The sequence below is a fragment of the Diachasma alloeum genome, unplaced genomic scaffold, assembly GCF_001412515.2.
Source record: "Diachasma alloeum isolate Michigan unplaced genomic scaffold, Dall2.0 Dall_scaffold_00289, whole genome shotgun sequence".
Taxonomy (NCBI): domain Eukaryota; kingdom Metazoa; phylum Arthropoda; class Insecta; order Hymenoptera; family Braconidae; genus Diachasma; species Diachasma alloeum.
In genome coordinates, this window is record NW_021680428.1 from 741,018 (window position 1) to 759,561 (window position 18,544).

At 40.0% G+C, this 18,544-nt stretch overlaps 3 protein-coding genes across 4 annotated transcripts; 2 read left to right on the forward strand and 1 right to left on the reverse strand.

Moving 5' to 3' along the window:
• Positions 1–90: 90 nt before the first annotated feature.
• Positions 91–3,430, forward strand: LOC107038992 (probable 26S proteasome non-ATPase regulatory subunit 3). The gene is made up of 2 exons (XM_015258403.1): positions 91–173; positions 1,803–3,430. Exon 2 carries the CDS (start codon positions 1,812–1,814, stop codon positions 3,303–3,305), a length of 1,494 nt encoding a protein of 497 aa, XP_015113889.1. The 5' UTR covers positions 91–173; positions 1,803–1,811; the 3' UTR covers positions 3,306–3,430.
• Positions 3,431–4,153: 723 nt separating this feature from the next.
• On the reverse strand, positions 4,154–10,661 carry LOC107038993 (structural maintenance of chromosomes protein 4). Its single transcript, XM_015258405.1, has 2 exons — positions 10,583–10,661; positions 4,154–8,510 (listed from the first exon to the last, which is right to left on the reverse strand). The coding sequence occupies exon 2, from the start codon at positions 8,507–8,509 to the stop codon at positions 4,439–4,441; it is 4,071 nt and encodes a 1,356-aa protein (XP_015113891.1). The 5' UTR covers position 8,510; positions 10,583–10,661; the 3' UTR covers positions 4,154–4,438.
• A 73-nt stretch (positions 10,662–10,734) lies between these two features.
• LOC107038994 (polypeptide N-acetylgalactosaminyltransferase 13) lies at positions 10,735–18,058 on the forward strand. 2 transcript variants are annotated; one of them, XM_015258406.2, is made up of 11 exons: positions 10,735–11,046; positions 11,194–11,371; positions 12,255–12,409; positions 12,600–12,709; positions 12,857–13,037; positions 13,980–14,149; positions 14,219–14,386; positions 15,554–15,653; positions 15,997–16,406; positions 16,875–17,284; positions 17,778–18,058. In XM_015258406.2, exons 3-11 carry the CDS (start codon positions 12,273–12,275, stop codon positions 17,910–17,912), a joined length of 1,821 nt encoding a protein of 606 aa, XP_015113892.1. In that variant the 5' UTR covers positions 10,735–11,046; positions 11,194–11,371; positions 12,255–12,272; the 3' UTR covers positions 17,913–18,058. The 2 variants fall into 2 exon arrangements, with proteins under 2 accessions (XP_015113892.1, XP_015113893.1); XM_015258407.2 differs by having other exon boundaries at positions 12,259–12,409.
• Positions 18,059–18,544: the final 486 nt, after the last annotated feature.

The following is an 18,544-nucleotide window of genomic DNA, read 5'->3' on the forward strand; positions in this document are numbered from 1 at the left end:
ATCAATCGATCCCATTGGCAAATTCTCCTGGAAACGACGCTATTTTCGGAGGCACTAGCCAATGGGATTTGAGGAACTGCTGGCCGTTGAGAACGCTCCAAAACCGGGCTGGAGAGTGAATTGACATCTTCCAAGTGCAGAGTAACCAAACAAGTCAGTCAGTGAATTATCAGGTAATTATCGAGGATCATTCCTTCATCGAGAATTCTAAGCTCTTGGAAAATGTCGAGGGATGTTGATTGATCTTCAAAAGTGCTTTTGTGATCGAAATAACGTATCAGCGATGAATAACTCGTATGATAGGTTATGTCAGCCTTGTTTGAAGTCATCCCTGTCAACATTTTCTCCTAAAAAAAATTTTGATTACAAAAAACTGCATTTCACACTGTAAATTCATAATTTCAAACACAGTCATTGATTATTTATTCTTATATCAATTGGGGTGATTGATTCATCAATATATTGTCTTGGTTACTGAATTAATCAGGCAAATGTTTCGTCTTGATCATTTTATTGATCTTGTGCTAGAGAATTTATGTGAAAATATTCTTAATTATTTAATTTTCCAGTTCCCAAAAATCGACGAAACTCTCCAGAGATTCCAATATTCATTTCAAAACTCTCAATTTTACACAAAGGTGTCACAATGCAATTATTCATGCATTTCACTAATGAATTGATTTTCGTTTTATCTATTGTTTTTAAAAATTCATTAAATTTGTTATTTTATTGGAATTTCAATGAGATTGCTAATTTTTGAGCAGCAGAGGAGTGAGGACTCTCCAGCTCATCTCAGTTGTCAAAAAAAAAATTTGAATTTTCCTCATTTTTATTAATTTTCATGGAATAATCGAACTGAAATTTCCATTTCCCCTCGATTTCTCGTCAAAGTCTGAAATTCTAATGAAGAATTTTCTTGCATTCTCATCCAAAAATGCCCCAACGTAATCCAATTTATCCTTGAAATTATACAATACAATTATTTATGTATTTCAATAATTAATTAACACAATAAATTTTAAAAACCTACAGTTTTTTAAAAATCGTGAAATTTTCAATTTTATTGGAATTTCGAAGATGAGAATTTCTCAGTTATTTCAATTGTCAACAAAAACCTCAATATTTAATAAAAAATTACCCTAAATTTTGAATCAATTACAAATTCAGGAATATATTTACCTAAAAATAAAAAATAAAAATATTTACCTGAATTTTCCTCATTTCAATTAATTTTCGTGAAAAAATCAAACTGATGTTTCCATTTCCCATTAAATTCCGAATTTCTAATCTCAAATTTCCTTGAATTCTCCTCCAAAAATCCCAAAATAATCCAATTAACTCCTAAACCCACGTCTACACCATTTCGAGTCCACTAAACCCCAAAAACCGCAGAGATTCCTATCCAAATTTCTATTCAACCGTTTCATTTCTTATGATTATTCGGCCCTACTACAATCATAGGGGAGGTTGTGGTAAAACGGGCACTTGGCTTTTCTTAAAATGTTAATGAGGGGTTGAAATGTTGATAAAATTTAATTTTTTCTTCAACACATAGAACAACTCTTTCCCTTTGTGACGAGTCTAAACTGAGCTCAATTGACAAAAATCAATGAAATGGACTTAAGAATAATTTTAAAAAAGTCTGAAGTGTCCATTTTACCCCACCTCCATCCATCCCCATATACAAACGGATGCTATCCTATCCTTTGGCCTTGAACGTTTCTCCATGGCCTCCCCCTTCAAGACTTGAATTTATTTCCCGAATAAATTCGTCTCCCCTTAACCCCTGGACTCTCTTTCAGCCCCCGAAGATGACAATCTCCAAAGCGACCGAGGCGATGGAGGTGGAGATGTCGACATCGGAGGCCCCCAGCACCGATGAGATCGTCGAGAAGAAGGACACGGACCTGCAGACGATCCACGACCTGCGCGAGCACACCCGCCAGATCGAGAAGGCAGTCCTGAACAAGGAGCCCCGTTTCATCCTGCGCGCCCTGCGTGCCCTCCCCAACACCCGCCGCAAGTTGAACCCAACAGTCCTCCGAGGAGTGATCGGAGGATTCTACACAAAGTCAGCAGCAGATCGCGAGGCCCTGCTGGCATGGGTGGAGGAGCCAATGGACACTGAGGGGACCCAAGCAGCGATCCAGCGTTTCAAGAGTTCAGCCTCGCCCCTCCTCCCCGAGATAGACGCCTACATTCACCTGCTGGTGCTGGTCCGGCTGATAGACACGAAGAAGCACGAGGAGGCAGTGCAGTGCTCGGAGGCCCTCGTCCAGAAGATAACAGCAACCAATCGCAGGACAATAGACCTGATAGCAGCGAAATGCTACTTCTACCACTCGAGGGCGTACGAGCTCGTGGGCCAGCTGAACAAGATCCGAGGGTTCCTGCACCTCCGTCTGAGGACAGCCACCCTGAGGAACGACTTCGAGGGCCAGGCAGTCCTCATAAACTGCCTCCTGAGGAACTACCTCCACTACAATCTCTACGATCAGGCTGACAAGTTGGTGCTGAAGTCGACGTTTCCAGAGTCGGCGAGCAACAACGAGTGGGCGAGATTCCTGTACTACCTGGGGAGGATTAAGGCGGCGAGGCTGGAGTACTCGGCAGCCCACAAGCACCTGGTGCAGGCTATGAGGAAGGCCCCGCAGACGACGGCCGTTGGCTTCAGGCAGACTGTCCAGAAGCTGGCGGTCACCGTTGAACTTCTGCTGGGGGACATTCCTGAGAGGCAGATCTTCAGGCAGGCCGCTGTGAGGAGAGCCCTGGCCCCTTACTTTCAGCTCACTCAGGCCGTTCGTCTTGGCAATCTTCACAGGTTTGGGGAGGTCCTGGAGAACTTTGGGCCCCAGTTCAGGGCTGATCACACGTTTACGCTCATCCTGAGACTGAGGCACAACGTCATCAAGACTGCCATCAGGTCGATTGGGCTGTCTTACTCGAGGATTTCGCCGGCTGACATCGCCAGGAAACTGGGCCTGGACTCTGGGGTCGATGCTGAGTTCATCGTTGCCAAGGCCATCAGGGATGGCGTCATCGAGGCCACCCTGGACCCTGAGAATGGGTACATGAGGAGCAAGGAGACGACTGACATCTACTGCACCAGAGAGCCTCTTCTTGCTTTTCATCAGAGGATCACGTTCTGCTTGGATCTGCATAATCAGAGTGTCAAGGCGATGAGGTATCCTCCCAAGTCGTATGGGAAGGACCTGGAGTCTGCTGAGGAACGCAGGGAGAGGGAGCAGCAGGATCTCGAGCTTGCTAAGGAGATGGCTGAGGAGGATGATGATGGCTTTCCTTGAAGATTTTTTTGTCTGGGGAATTATTACTTGATTTTTCAGGATTTTCTTTCGTATCTGATCACTTTTAATTTCTGTATTCAATGCTACTTCATAGATAACAATAAAGGAGAATAAAATGAAGGGGTTTCAATGTCATTGGGTTTATTTTAGAATAATTGAGCAGTTGTTTGTCATAATAATTCTTTTGTCATTGATGTTTTTTATTAAATTATTAGTCATTCTTCATGTTAATGGAGAATACTTCTTTCTAATCGTGAATTTATTCAAAACGGTCCACAGGTCAAAACAGAAAGAAGAATCGAAATACAAAATTGGAAAATATTATTCATTACTTACCATATGTTTAAATAGAAGTTGATGAAGGCAAGTTTCAAACGAAACACGTAAGATATTATTAGAGATTAAAGTAGTACATATTTCAGTACAAGTAGAAATTACAAATGATTGAAATTACATCGAGTTGGAATTCCATAAATTTTATTAAATGAATGCATCATTTCCCCATTAACCTAGTCTTTAAAAAAATACGAGTCGTTGAAAAGTGTTAATTGACATTTTTTGATAAACCTGGAGACTTTGAATTATTTTTTTATCTATTCTTTCCTGCGTTGAATCTACTAGGGAAGGATGGGGCAAAACGGCCCCCCTTCAATCGTCAATATTTTCCGATTCAATAATCCGATTGGGATGAGTTAGAGCTCGTTTTGAAGAATGAAAAATTATCTTCAAAATGAAGTTGAAACTGGGAATTTTCGCAATGTCATTCACAAGTTATTGACAATTGAAGGGGGGCCGTTTTGCCCCACCCTCCCCTACATAATAACGAAATCGAAACAACAAAATTTTCTACAAATATTTTATTCCATTAATACATTTCTTTATTTTCACAAGTACCAGTAATATAATCAATCTTCCATTAGTCAGAAAAACAAGTAATTTGAAAGAACACCTCAATGATTACTTAATTTCTAATGATTTTATTTCGATTTGAGGCACGTCACATCTGAACTTTCCTCCTCCCCTTCCTACCAATAAAACCTTAATTAACGATATTATTTTCAATCATCTACCTATTAAATTCTCGAATACTTGAGATCACTGACCTTCGAACTCCCCCCAAAAACCCCTGAAACCTAAATTTGCGAATTAGTTTCCCTGAGAGATCGTCTGGAAGTGACGGGAGTATCACCTCCAAGGGACCTCCTGTCCAGACGAGGAGCTGGAGGGTCTGGCAGTGGAGACAGTGACTCATCCAAGAGCTCCTCCGCAGGTTCCTGGTTCTCGGTGTCCCCCTCAGGATTTTCCATAACAGGAGGACAAGTCAGAGGCATCCTCACCGACCTTCGTTCGCCGGCGCCCACAGCCTGACTGAGCGAGGCCCTCCCCAGGGGTCTCTCGGCAGCCTTGGCCCTCTCCCTCTCCCCAATCTCCGGATGGCCGGCGTAAACCCTCTTCACGTCCACCGGAACACTCTTGGTAGCATTGAAAGTCTTGTAAATCCCAATCAGCGCATCAGCGAGTTCAAACATCTCGGACCTGAGACTGACGACAATAAACTGCGCATTCTTCGTTCTGTCCTTGATGTACCGCCCGACGATGGAGACATTCTTGAAGTCCAGTGCGGCGTCGATCTCGTCCATGAAATAAAGAGGAGTAGGTTTGTAATGATGAAGAGCAAAAACGAGGGCCAGAGAGCTGAGAGTCTTCTCCCCTCCGCTCAAATTGCTGATGTTCTTCCAGGACTTCTTGGGCGGTCTGACACTGAAGGTGATGCCCTCGGTGAAGGGATCCAGCGAGTCGACGAGCTCGAGCTCGGCAGCGCCCCCCAGAGTGATCATCTGGTACATCTCCTTCAGCTTCGTCGTGATGACGTTGAAGCCAGCGTGGAACTCCTCCGCCCGCCTCCTCCTGGCCTCGTCGTAGGCACATCTCATTCTATTCCTGGCGTCAGTGGCCTCCTGCACCTGCGCAGACCTCTGCATGAACACCCTGTCCTTCTCAAGATAATCCTTGATGGTCTGCATGTTGGGGATCTCCTGGGGGAGCCTCTCCTGCGCAGCAGCGAGATTATTGGCGACAGTTCTGGTGTCGAAGCTGGCGATCTCTTGGTCTGTGAAGTCAGGGAGCTCCTCCCTGGGCTCGTCCGGTATATCAGTGAGCTTGAGGCCCCTGATCCCCCGCTCGTACTTGCTGACCCTCTGGGAGAGCTCAGCAATTGCGCTCGAGCTCGCCTTGAATTTCTCATCCAAATCGATCTTGGTGGCCTTCATGTTGTTCTCCCGCTCCTGCAGCTTGTGGATTTTCTCCTTGAGAGAGGCCCCAGCGACGTCGCGCTCCTCCAGAGCCTTCTCGTGAACCTTCATCTCCTCGATGACGCCCTTGGCCTCCTCCTCGCAGCCCTGTATCTCCCCCTGGATCTCCCTCAGCCTGTCCTGGCACACCTCGATGTCGGCCTCCAGCTGCTCAATCCGCTGGCTCGTCTTCTGTGCGTCTCTCTCCGAGCTCTTGATCCCCACCTGCAGCCTGCAGATCTCCTTCCTGGCCTTGTCGATGGCCTTCGCCAAATCCGAGATCTTCTTCTGCTGTTCCTTGACCCTGCCCCCAGCCAGCTCCTCGATCTCCTCGTTGATGCTCTTAACAGCTTGCTCGGTGGACTGCGAGTCCCTCTGGCTCTCCTCCAGGCCCCCTCGAGCCCTCTCGACGGCCTCCGCCAGCTCGCGCACCCTCTCAGGACTCGACTTGGCCTCCACAACCCTCTTCTCCTGCGCCTTGAGCTGCTGCTTAAGCGAGGGCGCCTGCTCCTGTATCGTCTGCACTTCAATCTCAAATTTATGCCGATTGAGCGTCATCTCCTCGAGGGCTGGCGTCAGCGCCCTGATCTGCTCCTCCAGCGGTGGCTGCTTCATCCTCAGCCTGTTGCACTCCTCGAAGATCCTGTCGAGTTCCCCCTGCAGACTCTCGACGTCCGCAGTCGAGGGCTCGTTCCTCACAACCCTCTGGCCAATCCTCCCCTTGGAGGGCCTCCCCCCACCGCTCATCGTCCCCGAGGTCTCGATCAGCTGTCCCTGGATGGTGACGACTCTCCAGCGCTGCGCCCCATACGCAATCCTCGAGCCCTGCTCCAGGTCCCCAGCGAGCAGGGTGTTCCTCAGGGCGAAGTAGAACGCCGGGAGGATCCTCTCGTCCTCGACCTTGACGACGTCGAACAGCCTGACGACGTTCTCGGGTGTCTCCAGCCGCTGCTGGTAGACCTCCACCAGGTGCTGCTGCTTCTCAAGGGGAATGAAATTGGCTCGGCCCACGTTCCCCCTGCGCAGGGACTCTATGCACCTCTGGGCGGTGTCGACGGTGTCCACGACGACGTGGTCCAGGGCTCCGCAGGCTGTGGAGACAGCAATGTCGTATTTGGCGTCCACTGCCCCCAGGTCTCCCAGCCTCCCGACGACCCCGGGGAGCCGGCCCTCGCGCTTCTCCTGCATGAGGAAGTCCAGGACTGCACTCCGAGACTTGGAGGCGTTCATGGCGGACCTCTGCTCCTCGAACTGCAGTCGCATCCCCTTGAGCTTCCCCTGAGCCTCGAGCTCCTGGGCCCTGGTCTCAGCCAGCTCAGCCCTCGCGTCCTGCAGGCTCCTCTCAGTCTTCGGGATCTTCTTTTTGAAGACCTCCAGCTGCTCCTTCCTCTCGCGCAGGGTCTCCCCCGCCCTCTGGAGGGTCTCCCTCAGCTTCTCCAGCTTTTCCCTCTCGGTTTTCTCCACTGACGTGTAAATCTGGAGCTCTGACTCCGCCAGGTCGAACCTCGCCTTCGCCTCGTTGACGTTTCTCCTGTAGTCGATGAGCCTCTTCTCAAGGTCTGCGCGCCTCTTCATCAGGGGCTCGGTCTTCTCCTTCAGCGAGCCCATCACCACTCGCAGCTCCTCCTCCTCCTTCTCCTTCTTCGAGAGCTGTCGTCTGATCAGCTTCTCGCACTCCTCGATCTCACTCGAGTTCTTCTCCGGGATCTTCGAGAGCTCCTCTCGCCTGCTCTGCTCTCCCTTCACAGCTGACATGTTCGACTTTCTCCTCTTGTTCGTCTCCACGAGCTCCGCGTGCAGGGCCTCGTCCCTCTTTCTGATCTCCTCGAATCTCCCTGATGCTGCGTCGTGCTGCGCCTGGATCGACTCCCACTTTCTGCTCTTCTCCTTCCACTCCTTCGACAGCTCGTTCTTCTCCTCGTGGATTCTCCCCATCTCCGTTTTTAAATCCCTTATGTCGCTCTCCAGGTCCTTGTGGGACGACTCTCTCTCCTTGATGACAGCCAGGGTCTCGAGTTTTTTGCAGCAGTACAACTTGTGCTGCAATTTTGTGATTGTGTTCTCGATCTTCAAGTAGACCACCGCCTCCTGCATCGGCTCCTTCAGGGTGTCCCTCTCCTTCTCTGCCATCCTCAGGCGGTTCGTCCTCTCCACTACTCGCTCCGACATTATCTCGACCTTTGTCACGAGTTTTTCGAGGGGCTCTTTGTACCTGGTGGTGCCGATTATGTCCTCGAGGAACTCCAGCATTCCTGTGTCGTTCTCGCCCTGGCCCTTCGGCTTCATCAGCGCGATCTGCTCCACCTCCCCCTGGAGGATCAGGAAACGGTTGTGGTCCAGGTCCACTCCCTCGTGACGGAGCAGCCGCGCGATCTCCTTGAACTGGACCTTTCGACCGTTCAACTCGTAGAAGGAGGAGCTGTCCTTGAAGGCCGTCCGGGAGATGACGATCTCACTTCCTGGGACTTGCTCGTATCTCTCGGTGGGCCTGTCCAGGACTTTGTGAAAGTGCACTGAGACGCTGCAGCTGGGGCAGTTCGGGTGCTCGTTCGACGAGTGGATCAGGGAGGAGAGCTTCTTCGAGCGGATCTTCGTCGCTCGGTAGCCGAAGACGAAGAGCATCGAGTCGATGACGTTGCTCTTGCCACTGCCGTTGGGGCCCACTATCGAGGAGAAGCAGACGTTGAAGGGGCCTATCTCGACGCTGCCGGCGTAGCTCTTGAAGTTTCTGTTGATTATCTTGGAGATTATCAGCCGGGGGTCCGCGAGGGAGTGCTCGGTCAGCTTGCGCGGCGGCGGGGGGATGTAGATGTCGTCGTCTATGCGAACTCCGCCTTCCTCGTCGGAGTCGTAGGGCGCGCGGTCCTCGGAGTCCAACTCGGCGGGGTCCGCGCGGGGGGCGGGCTCCGACATTCTGGAAGGGAGAGAGGGGGTTGGTCATTGCCGGAGCAGAGAGCCATTCATTAAACATAATTACCGGGAAATTTTGAAGTCAAATTAAGGGGAAGTTACATTTTGAAGTCATTTTTCAATTATTTTTGTTATCGTGAATTTAAATAGTCGAATTTCGAATTATTTTTTTAAGAAATATTTTTGTTAGGACGATTGACGGTTATTTATTATTGTTATTTAATAAATCGAGATACGCGGGAGCGTATCGGCCAAGAACCGGTAAATTTTTAAGTCAATTCGTTAATATCAATCGTAATTTTTTAATTATTTTAGTTATTATGAATTTAAATAATCGAATTTCGAATTATTTTATTAACCAATAGATTAGTTAGGACGATTGACGATTATTTATTAGTGTTATTTAATAAATTATGAAATTAAATGATTAATTTAATGGTAATTAAATTAACTATTTAATTGAATTATTTTAAATTATTTTATTTTATCTCCATAATTACCGGTAAATTTTGAAGTCAATTCGTTAATATCAATCGTAATTTTGCAATTATTTTAATTATCATGAATTTAAATAATCGAATTTGGAATTATTTCATTAACCAATAGTTTAGTTAGGACGATTGACGATTATTTATTATTGTTATTTAATAAATTATTAAATTAAATGATTAATTTAATGGTAATTAAATTAACTATTTAATTGAATTATTTTAAATTATTTTATTTTATCTCCATAATTACCGTTAAATTTTGAAGTCAATTCGTTAATATCAATCGTAATTTTTCAATTATTTTAGTTATCATGAATTTAAATAATCGAATTTCGAATTATTTTATTAACCAATAGTTTAGTTAGGACGATTGACGATTATTTATTAGTGTTATTTAATAAATTATTAAATTAAATGATTAATTTAATGGTAATTAAATTAACTATTTAATTGAATTATTTTAAATCATTTTATTTTATCTCTATTTATTATTTTATTATTTGATTGATTATCTTTGATTAATCGAAAATGTCTTTTACGAAATTAGTATTGTGTTCTCAATAAAAAATTCATCCAATTAATAAAATAAACATTTCCTCATAAAATATGAAGAGGAAGGAATAATAGTCAAAATTCTGTATTAAATTAAGAATCAATGAATATCAATATTAATCGCCAAAAGGGTCTGTCCCAGAAAAAACATCGATATCTCCAGAACAAATGATCGGATTTCGACGACTCAAATTTCATTTTAAAGATTATAAAAAATCCTTGGAAATAAAAGAAAATTTTGACAAGTTTCACTCTGCCATTCTCGAGTTATTGATGATTAAAAATCTGCATTTTTCTTCATTCCCCCAATTCCTCTCCTTTAAAAAATTCTTCCCCCATTTTTCTGCTAAAAACTTCCTCCAATCAACAAAACAACCGTCTCCCCAAAGAACACGAAGAGAAAGGAACGATAATTACCCCCAATTACCCCGATCCAAGGTCTCATTAGCAAAAATTCTATACTGAGTTAACAATTACTGATCATGAAGATTAATTTTCCATAGAGACTGTCCCAAGAAAAAAATCAATATCTCCAGAACAAACGATCCGATTTGAACGACTCAAAATTCATTTTAAAGCTTAAAAGAAATCCTTGAGAACGAAAAAAAAGATGAAAAATTCGACTCTGCCATTCTCAACTTATAAATGATTGAAAACCGCATTCTTCTTCATTCCCGCCAACCGAATTCCTCTCCTCAAAAAAATTCTCCCATTTTTCTGCTAAAAGTCTCCTCCACTCCCCAAAACACCCGTCTCCTCAAACACCACAAAGACACGAAGAGAAAGGAGTGATAATTCCCTCAATTACCCGTACCAAGGTCTCATTATTAAAAATTCCCCATCAAATTCCCCGACAGATTTCTCAAAAATTGAGGTTAGGCGAAAAAACCGGCGTCGAACTCCCCCCAGAGGCCTCCCCCGCCCTCTGGCCCCCCAAAAAAGACCCCCCAACCCCCCAGGAGGGCCTCGCCCCCCCTGACCCTCAGATTTTCCCCCCAAATCCCGGAAAAACCTCGAAAAACCTCATAATTACCTGTTTTTTCTCGCTCTCCCAACCGTCAAATTCAAAACGTAAACATCTTCATCTGCGCACGCGCTCTGCGCACGCCCCCCTCAACATCCTATAGGGGCAATATAACTGTACTTTCCAGCGAATTGGAGCCCACACCACTGCGCACCAGAGGATCCTTCGCGTCGACTCATCTCCCATCGATTTTTTTTTTCATTTTACTCCGGAATTCATCACTCTTTTGCATAACAAAAATCACTCGCGGCACTCGTGAACATGGCGGGAAGTTTATAAATTTATTCCGCGGTATTTCGCTGAAATTCTTCACGCAATTCTCCGATAAACAGTGGGGGGGATCGATTATTGCGAAAGGATGGAATTCTGCGTTCTGCGGGTGACCATAAACGCACGGTTGAGAGAATGATCTATCGCGCTGACATCCTGGGACATTGTTCTGACACTGTTGGCGAGAAAAATTGAGGGAAAGTGTGAGTTGGTCTCACGCGAGTCGACAATAATTATTGTGACTCGACAGCGTGAATTTGATTTTTTTTTTTTTTTTTGGGTTTTTGGGGCTTTCTGAGGAAGTTGCGGCGAATTCAGATGATGATAATGCGATAATTGCGCAATTTCAGGAGGAAGTGATCTTCAAACCCACGTGATGACCTGACCCAGAGAGCGGAGCCCGTGATAACAGTTTAATGAGGGACTTAGCATGGAGCGACTGATGTAATTAGAGGAAAGAGTGCGAATGATGGGATTTTCGTAGGTCGGTGGTGAAGAGACAAGTGTCGACTCCAAATTCTGGAAAAGGTGAGTTCAGTGGAGATTGTTTATATTTTTTATGCATTTTTTTGGACTTTTTTTGCAGCTGAAAAATGTTTTTTTAATGAAAAAACTTTTTCTGATTTTTTGCATTTTTTTTTTGACGTAAAAATCATTTTTTAATTGAATTTTTGCGATTTTTTATTGTTGCAAAAATATTTATCAAACACTGTAATTAAATTAGGTAAGTGTGTTTTTTACTTCATTTAAATCTGTATTTTATTTTTTTTTAAATTTTTTTTTTGAATGTATCTAGATTTAATGAAGATGGTAAAAAAATTTTATGCATTTTTTTGTATTTTTTTCCAGCTGAAAAACAATTTTTTTTAATGAAAAAAAAAACGTTTTTATAATTTTTTAGTTTTTTAAGCGAAAAAAAAATGTTTTTAAGTAAATTTTTGTGGTTTTTTTGGTTTCAAAAATATTTATCAAACACTGCAATTAAATTAGGTAATTTTGTTTTTTCACTTAATTTAGATCAGTGTATTTTATTTTTTGCTGAGTGGATCTAGATTTAATTAAGATGATAAAATTTTCGTCAGGAGCTTTTTTTCATTTTCAGAAATTCCACTATCTTCTTTACGATTTTTTATTTTATAATGCGGAGTAATTTGTGAATTCAAACATTCCCTCGTGAAGATGTCCAAAAATCCCCTTTTGCCTTTTTTTGATACTCAGAACTCAGAAACAAATTCACTAATTGAGATCAGTCTCGGCTAATTCTGAAGAAGAAGAGTTGTAGTTTCCATGGAAAATGAAAATTATAAAATGAGAATTATTCCATTTTATTAAAAATTAAATAAGCCGTTGACATTTCTGAAAAAATCAGAAGGGGCCGTTTTACCCCATTCTCAAAAAAAATAATTTTAAGGTAGAAAAAACCCGGAAAATGTGGCCACAACTGCGGAAAATATTTCGCGCCTGGCCCCTCCTCATCTCGACCATCTTCATCATCTGCATGGTGCTGATATGGTCCCACAGCAGACAGCGGGGCAACGATTACAGCGATGACTACGTATCATTGAGGTGAGTAGAGTTCAGCCTTGCACCAACTGTTGTCCTCGATTAACAGTTACGCCGGGATAATGACACTGGAAATTCTCATCTCCCTGGGGGCAAGTGGCATACCTCCGTTTTATGCCATCCCTCAGACCATGACGAATGAATTCCACGAAAAATTGTCGGATGTGTTCACTTGACAGCTGTTTTTTTCTAGGCTGTTGGACGATCAGAAGGACTACATAGATCGCAGGGGGATTCACGTGGTTGTTGGCCACTACATCGGGGATTCCGTGGATCCCTTGAAGAGTCCAAACGTCACGAAAGGTAAATAACACCTGAAGTCACTCAAGAATTCAAGAATTCGAGAATTTACGTCATTCAAATGAATTTAACATCATTATTCACTAATTTTTATTCCTCTTTAGTTCATTTATTTGTTCATTTTGTTAATTTTTGTTGCTCCTCTTTCAGAAATTGTAAATAAAAATATGTTTAGTCCAAAGCCGTTCAACGGAAAGAATGGAGAGCCTGTTTTAATCTCACCAAAGGACTTTATCGTAATGCAGCAACTCTTCCAGATCAATAGGTTCAATTTAATGGCTAGTGATCGGATTCCCCTGAATCGAAGTCTTCCAGACGTCAGGAAGAAAAAGTAAATTACCTAGAATCCCCTTTAACTGCATGAACAATTTTGAAATTATTATTATTACTATTTTATGCAATTTTTACATCAGGATTTTTCAATTTCCAATGTCTTAATTGTTAATATTGCATAAATTTAGTTTAAAGAATGATGATTAGATTTTTTATTTCATTTTATTCTGTATTTTTTTTGCGTTCTTTCATTCATTTATTTATTTATTTTACTTGTTTAGTCTTATTTTACACTAAACTGATTTCAATAAATGAGTTCAAATTATTAACAGTTGATGGAATATTCAGTGAAATTTCTATTTTCTCAATGGGTTTGACAATTCAACATGAAAAACTGAATTTAATCGATTTCCCCAGATGTTTAAATGGCATTCAAATTCACAAAATTGAAAATGAAAATAAAAAATTAAATAAACGCTAAAATTAAGGATTAAAAAATCCTAACAATGAAATTCCACTCTCCCCTTTAACTGCACGAAATTTTTTGAAATTATTATTATTACTATTTTATGCAATTTTTACATCAGGATTTTTCAATTTCCAATGTCTTAATTGTTAATATTGCATAAATTTAGTTTAATTAATGATGATTAGATTTTTTATTTAATTTTATTCTGTATTTTTTTGCGTTCTTTCATTCATTTATTTATTTATTTTACTTGTTTAGTCTTATTTTACACCAAACTTAACTAAATTCATTCTCATTTCAATAAATGAGTTCAAATTATTAACAGTTGATGGAATATTCAATGAAATTTCTATTTTCTCAATGGGTTTGACAATTCAACATGAAAAACTGAATTTAATCGATTTCCCCAGATGTTTAAATGGCATTCAAATTAACAAAATTGTAAATGAAAATAAAAAATGAAATAAACGCTAAAATTAAGGATTAAAAAATCCTAACAATGAACTTCCACTCAATAATAATTAATTCCAGGTGCATAACGAGGTACTCAAAGCTGTCAGGACTTCCCAAAACCTCTGTGATTATAGTATTCCACAACGAGGCCTGGAGTACACTCCTGCGAACAGTCCACAGTGTAATATCAAGATCTCCCCCAGACTTACTAACAGAAATTCTTCTAGTTGATGACAACAGTGATCGAGGTGAATTAAAATTGCTGCATTTTCCCCGTAAAACCGTAATTGCATTGTTTAAGTATTTATGGTCTCCAGAGTTTTTGAAACAGCCACTGGAGGATTATGTGAAGACCCTGGACGTACCAACTCGAGTTTTACGATCGTACGAACGAGTGGGCCTCATAAATGCACGTCTTCTTGGTGCGAGGGAGGCTGCTGGTGAGGTACTTACATTCCTCGATGCACACTGCGAATGCACGGTTGGTAGGTAAGCTATGTCAACACTGAAATGTTGATTACAGGTATCTCCTCACGTACGAAAAAAAATCATTGAAAAATTTGCGCTATTTTATTAATTGGAAATGTCCAATAGAAAGTATTCTGTAGATTTATTCTATAGGATTTCCTTAAGCGGAATTTTCTAGGTTTTTCCCACATTTTTTTGTCTCTTTTCTTTAAAAGATGCAAATAAAAAAAATGGGAAAATTTGAGGCGAGCAATTTCTATAGAAAATTCTATAGAACTATTCTATAGGCTATATTTCTATAGAAAATCTATAGAAATATTTTCTATGGAAATATAGCTTATAGGAAGTCTATAGAACGATTTTTAGAATTCTTCTTCTATAGAATTCTATAGAATATATTTCTATAGAAAACCTATAGAAATATATTCTATAGAAGAAGAATTCTAAAAATCTATAGAAAATATTTCTATAGAATTTTATATAGATTTTCTATAATTATATAGAAACGTTTTTATAAAAATGTAATCTATAGAAAATATATGCATTTTATATAGAAAATTCTATACAAATATTTTCTATAGAAAATCCTATAGAACTATTCTATAGGCTATATTTCTATAGAAAATCTATAGCAATATTTTCTATGGAAATATAGCTTATAGGAAGTCTATAGAACGATTTTTAGAATTCTTCTTCTATAGAATTCTATAGAATATATTTCTATAGAAAACCTATAGAAATATATTCTATAGAAGAAGAATTCTAAAAATCTATAGAAAATATTTCTATAGAATTTTATATAGATTTTCTATAATTATATAGAAACGTTTTTATAAAAATGTAATCTATAGAAAATATATGCATTTTATATAGAAAATTCTATACAAATATTTTCTATAGAAAATCCATATATGTTCTATAGATTACATTTTCATTAAAAACCGTTTCTATAGAATTTCTATAGTATATATTTTTTATAGAACATTCCTGTAGGTTTTCTATAGAATTTATAGATATTTTTCTACAGGGGTATCTATAGAACATTTTCCAATGAGGCAAAAATTAAATAGAAATTGGAAAAAAAATTCAATAGAATTGTCTAGGAAATTCAATAGATTTTTCTGTGAAATTTTTTCGCACGTGCTTTGGTCCCTGAGCCAAGGAATTAATTTCTGTTCTTTTAGGATGGCTCGAGCCACTTCTTGAGGCCATCTCCAAGGATAGAACCAGGGTTGTGTCACCTGTAATTGATATTATTAATGATAACACGTTTGCGTATACCAGGTGAGCACAATTCAACCCAGAAATTTAATTGTAGAGAATAATTTGAAGAATTCATTGAATTTTCAATTATTTAATGTATTTTTGGCGAAAAGTGACCGTTTTATTAGTAAAAAAAATTGAGGCTTCATTAGTAAAAAATTATTATCATTTACTATTATTATTATTAATTAATGCAGTATTTATTTATTCAAAAATATCCAATTGTTTAAAATTTATAATAAAATAATGAATTATTCATTTCTTAACAGAAAGCTCACGAGAATAAATGGGTTTATTAATTTTTAATAGAAATATTGTTAAAATGATTAAAAATTTTCAAATGAAGAGATATAAATATTTAAAGATCTTTCGAGCTGCACTGGGGTGCATTCAATTGGGATCTTCACTTCCGCTGGCTGACCCTGAGTGGCCCACTGATGAAAGAACGCCGTGAGAACATCGTTGACCCCTTCAAGACCCCCGCAATGGCCGGTGGATTATTCTCAATGGATAAAAATTACTTCTTCAAACTGGGAAGTTACGATGAACAAATGAAAATATGGGGCGGCGAGAATCTCGAGCTCTCGTTTCGTGTTTGGCAGTGCGGTGGGAGTGTTGAAATAGCACCTTGTTCACACGTCGGTCATCTCTTCAGGAAGTCATCGCCGTATACGTTTCCGGGTGGAGTCGGGGAAATTCTTTATGGCAATCTCGCGAGAGTTGCACTTGTCTGGATGGACGAGTGGGCTGAATTTTATTTCAAATTCAATCCGGGTAATTAATATTAATTAATTATCAATTATGAAATTTTTATTTGTGCATTTGTTTATTATTTATATTTTTTAATTTTATTCATTTTCTTTTTTTTATTGATTTAGAGGAAAATTTGGACAATTTATTGAGTTTCAAGTTTTGTTCTTTTTTTTCTCTATATATATTGTTTTTTTTATCAACAATGCACATGAAATGAAAAATTACAGTCATGTGCCGGCNTTTTTTTTTTTTTTTTTTTTTTTTTTTTTTTTTTTTTTTTTTTTTTTTTTAACACGAAAAGAAACATTACAGTCATGTGCCGGCAACTTTTCATTGCATGTTACATGTTATCATTCAACATGAAATATTATTATAATATTATAGTATTATTGAATAATATTTAATAATAATAATATTATTAATAATAATGATTTGAATAATATGTAATATTATTGAATTTTCATTTTCCCCTTAAATTTTTTACTTCAGAAGCCGCAAGACTCCGAGACAAACAGCAAATCCGATCTCGCTTAGAATTACGTGAACACCTGAAATGCAAAAATTTCGAATGGTACTTAGATAACGTCTGGCCAGATCACTTTTTCCCGAAAGACGATCGTTTCTTCGGACGAATAATGCACATACAATCCGAGAAATGCATTATGAAACCAATAGCCAAAGGCATATACGCCCAGCCAGCGGGCTACGCTGCTTACGAGCCTTGCATGAATCCCCCCAATCTCAGTCAGATGTTCGTAATGACTAAATCAGGGATCATTATGACGGACGAGAGTTTGTGTATGGATGCACCTGAACGAGATACCAGGCATGAGAGGCCGAAGGTGAAGATAATGGCGTGCAGTGGGCTCTTCAGGCAGAAGTGGAGTTACGATCAGAAGGTGAGACACACCATCCTTGCATGATTACCCCACATTTCCCATGATTTCCGCCCAGGAGAAATTCAGTAGCAAAGTGGTAAAATCTTTTTTTTTTTTTTTTTTTTTTTTTTTTTTTAAATTGTATTAACCTACAGTGGATTATTTACATTCAGTTAAGATGTACGAAAGTTATAAAGGAAAGTAGTAGTTGCTGTAGTAACATATTTGGTACAAATTTGTTTTAGGTCTTTCACTGTATTAAAAAAAAAAAAAAAAAAAATCTCCCAGTTGAGTTTTTGAGAAATATTTCCGAATCCAAGGGAGATATTTTCGTAAATACAAATTTTCGTAATTACATTTGTTGTAGCTCTCAATCGGCTCTACAAAAAAGGTTATAACAAAAATTTTGTTATCTCCTTTAGATTCCGAGATATTCACTGAAAACTGGTGAATAATCAAAATTGTACAGTTTTAGTACTTTGCTACTGAATTAATCCCTTTTATTTCCGTTTAGACCAGGGGATTGGTTCACACGAGCAGTGGAATGTGTCTCCACGTCAACCCAGAGAGTGAAGAGGGCCCTGTAATAGCCACTTGCAACGGGAACATCGAGCAGCAGTGGAAATTAGAATCGATCGCCTGGAAATGATCGGCAGATCCTCACGAAGAAATTATTTTTTTACGCGTGTAAATACTCACTCCACTGACAGGAATATTTTATCAACGCCATGAGATTAATTTTGTTAATTTAATTGCTTAAGTTTTTTATACGGTGAATAAACGATTGAATTTCAATTTTTGTTTGTGTATTTTATTTTAAATTAAAATGAGTTATTAGAATTTTTATTCGAAGCAAAAGCATGATTAATGTTTGTCAATTGAGGATTTATGATCTCTGATAGAATGATAAAAAGCCAAGAAAGAAATTACTTCTAATGGATATTATTTTATGGATAAAATAATATAATTCCAATTCACTTTATTTAAAAAATAATGAATTCCAACTGCAGTATATGGACTCCACCAAACTAAATGACCATTTTTCAAGACTTAAGTCATGATTAATGGCTCCCCCTCCAGAAATGCCGAGCATTGCTCCCCACAGATCAGCCAATATCCGAAGAATCCACAATTAATTGATTTCCCCAACTGCAATAATCAATCATTCCAGCGCATCATCAACGAATGACGCACGTGGGTGTCTCAATGCTCGGCCCATCTATCCGCAACAGGTGACTCAATAGCACAATTTTCCCCCCGCGACTTCCTGACTCATAATTC

What these genes read in the sequence shown, in the direction of transcription:
- LOC107038992 (XM_015258403.1), top strand. Translation starts at nt 1,812, where the DNA reads ATGACAATCTCCAAAGCGACCGAGGCGATGGAGGTGGAGATGTCGACA.
- LOC107038993 (XM_015258405.1), bottom strand. Translation starts at nt 8,509, where the DNA reads ATGTCGGAGCCCGCCCCCCGCGCGGACCCCGCCGAGTTGGACTCCGAG.
- LOC107038994 (XM_015258406.2), top strand. Translation starts at nt 12,273, where the DNA reads ATGTGGCCACAACTGCGGAAAATATTTCGCGCCTGGCCCCTCCTCATC. An exon ending in CCAGACGTCAGGAAGAAAAA is followed by an intron (nt 13,038 to 13,979) that starts GTAAATTACCTA and finishes AATTAATTCCAG; the next exon opens with GTGCATAACGAGGTACTCAA. An exon ending in ACACTGCGAATGCACGGTTG is followed by an intron (nt 14,387 to 15,553) that starts GTAGGTAAGCTA and finishes CTGTTCTTTTAG; the next exon opens with GATGGCTCGAGCCACTTCTT.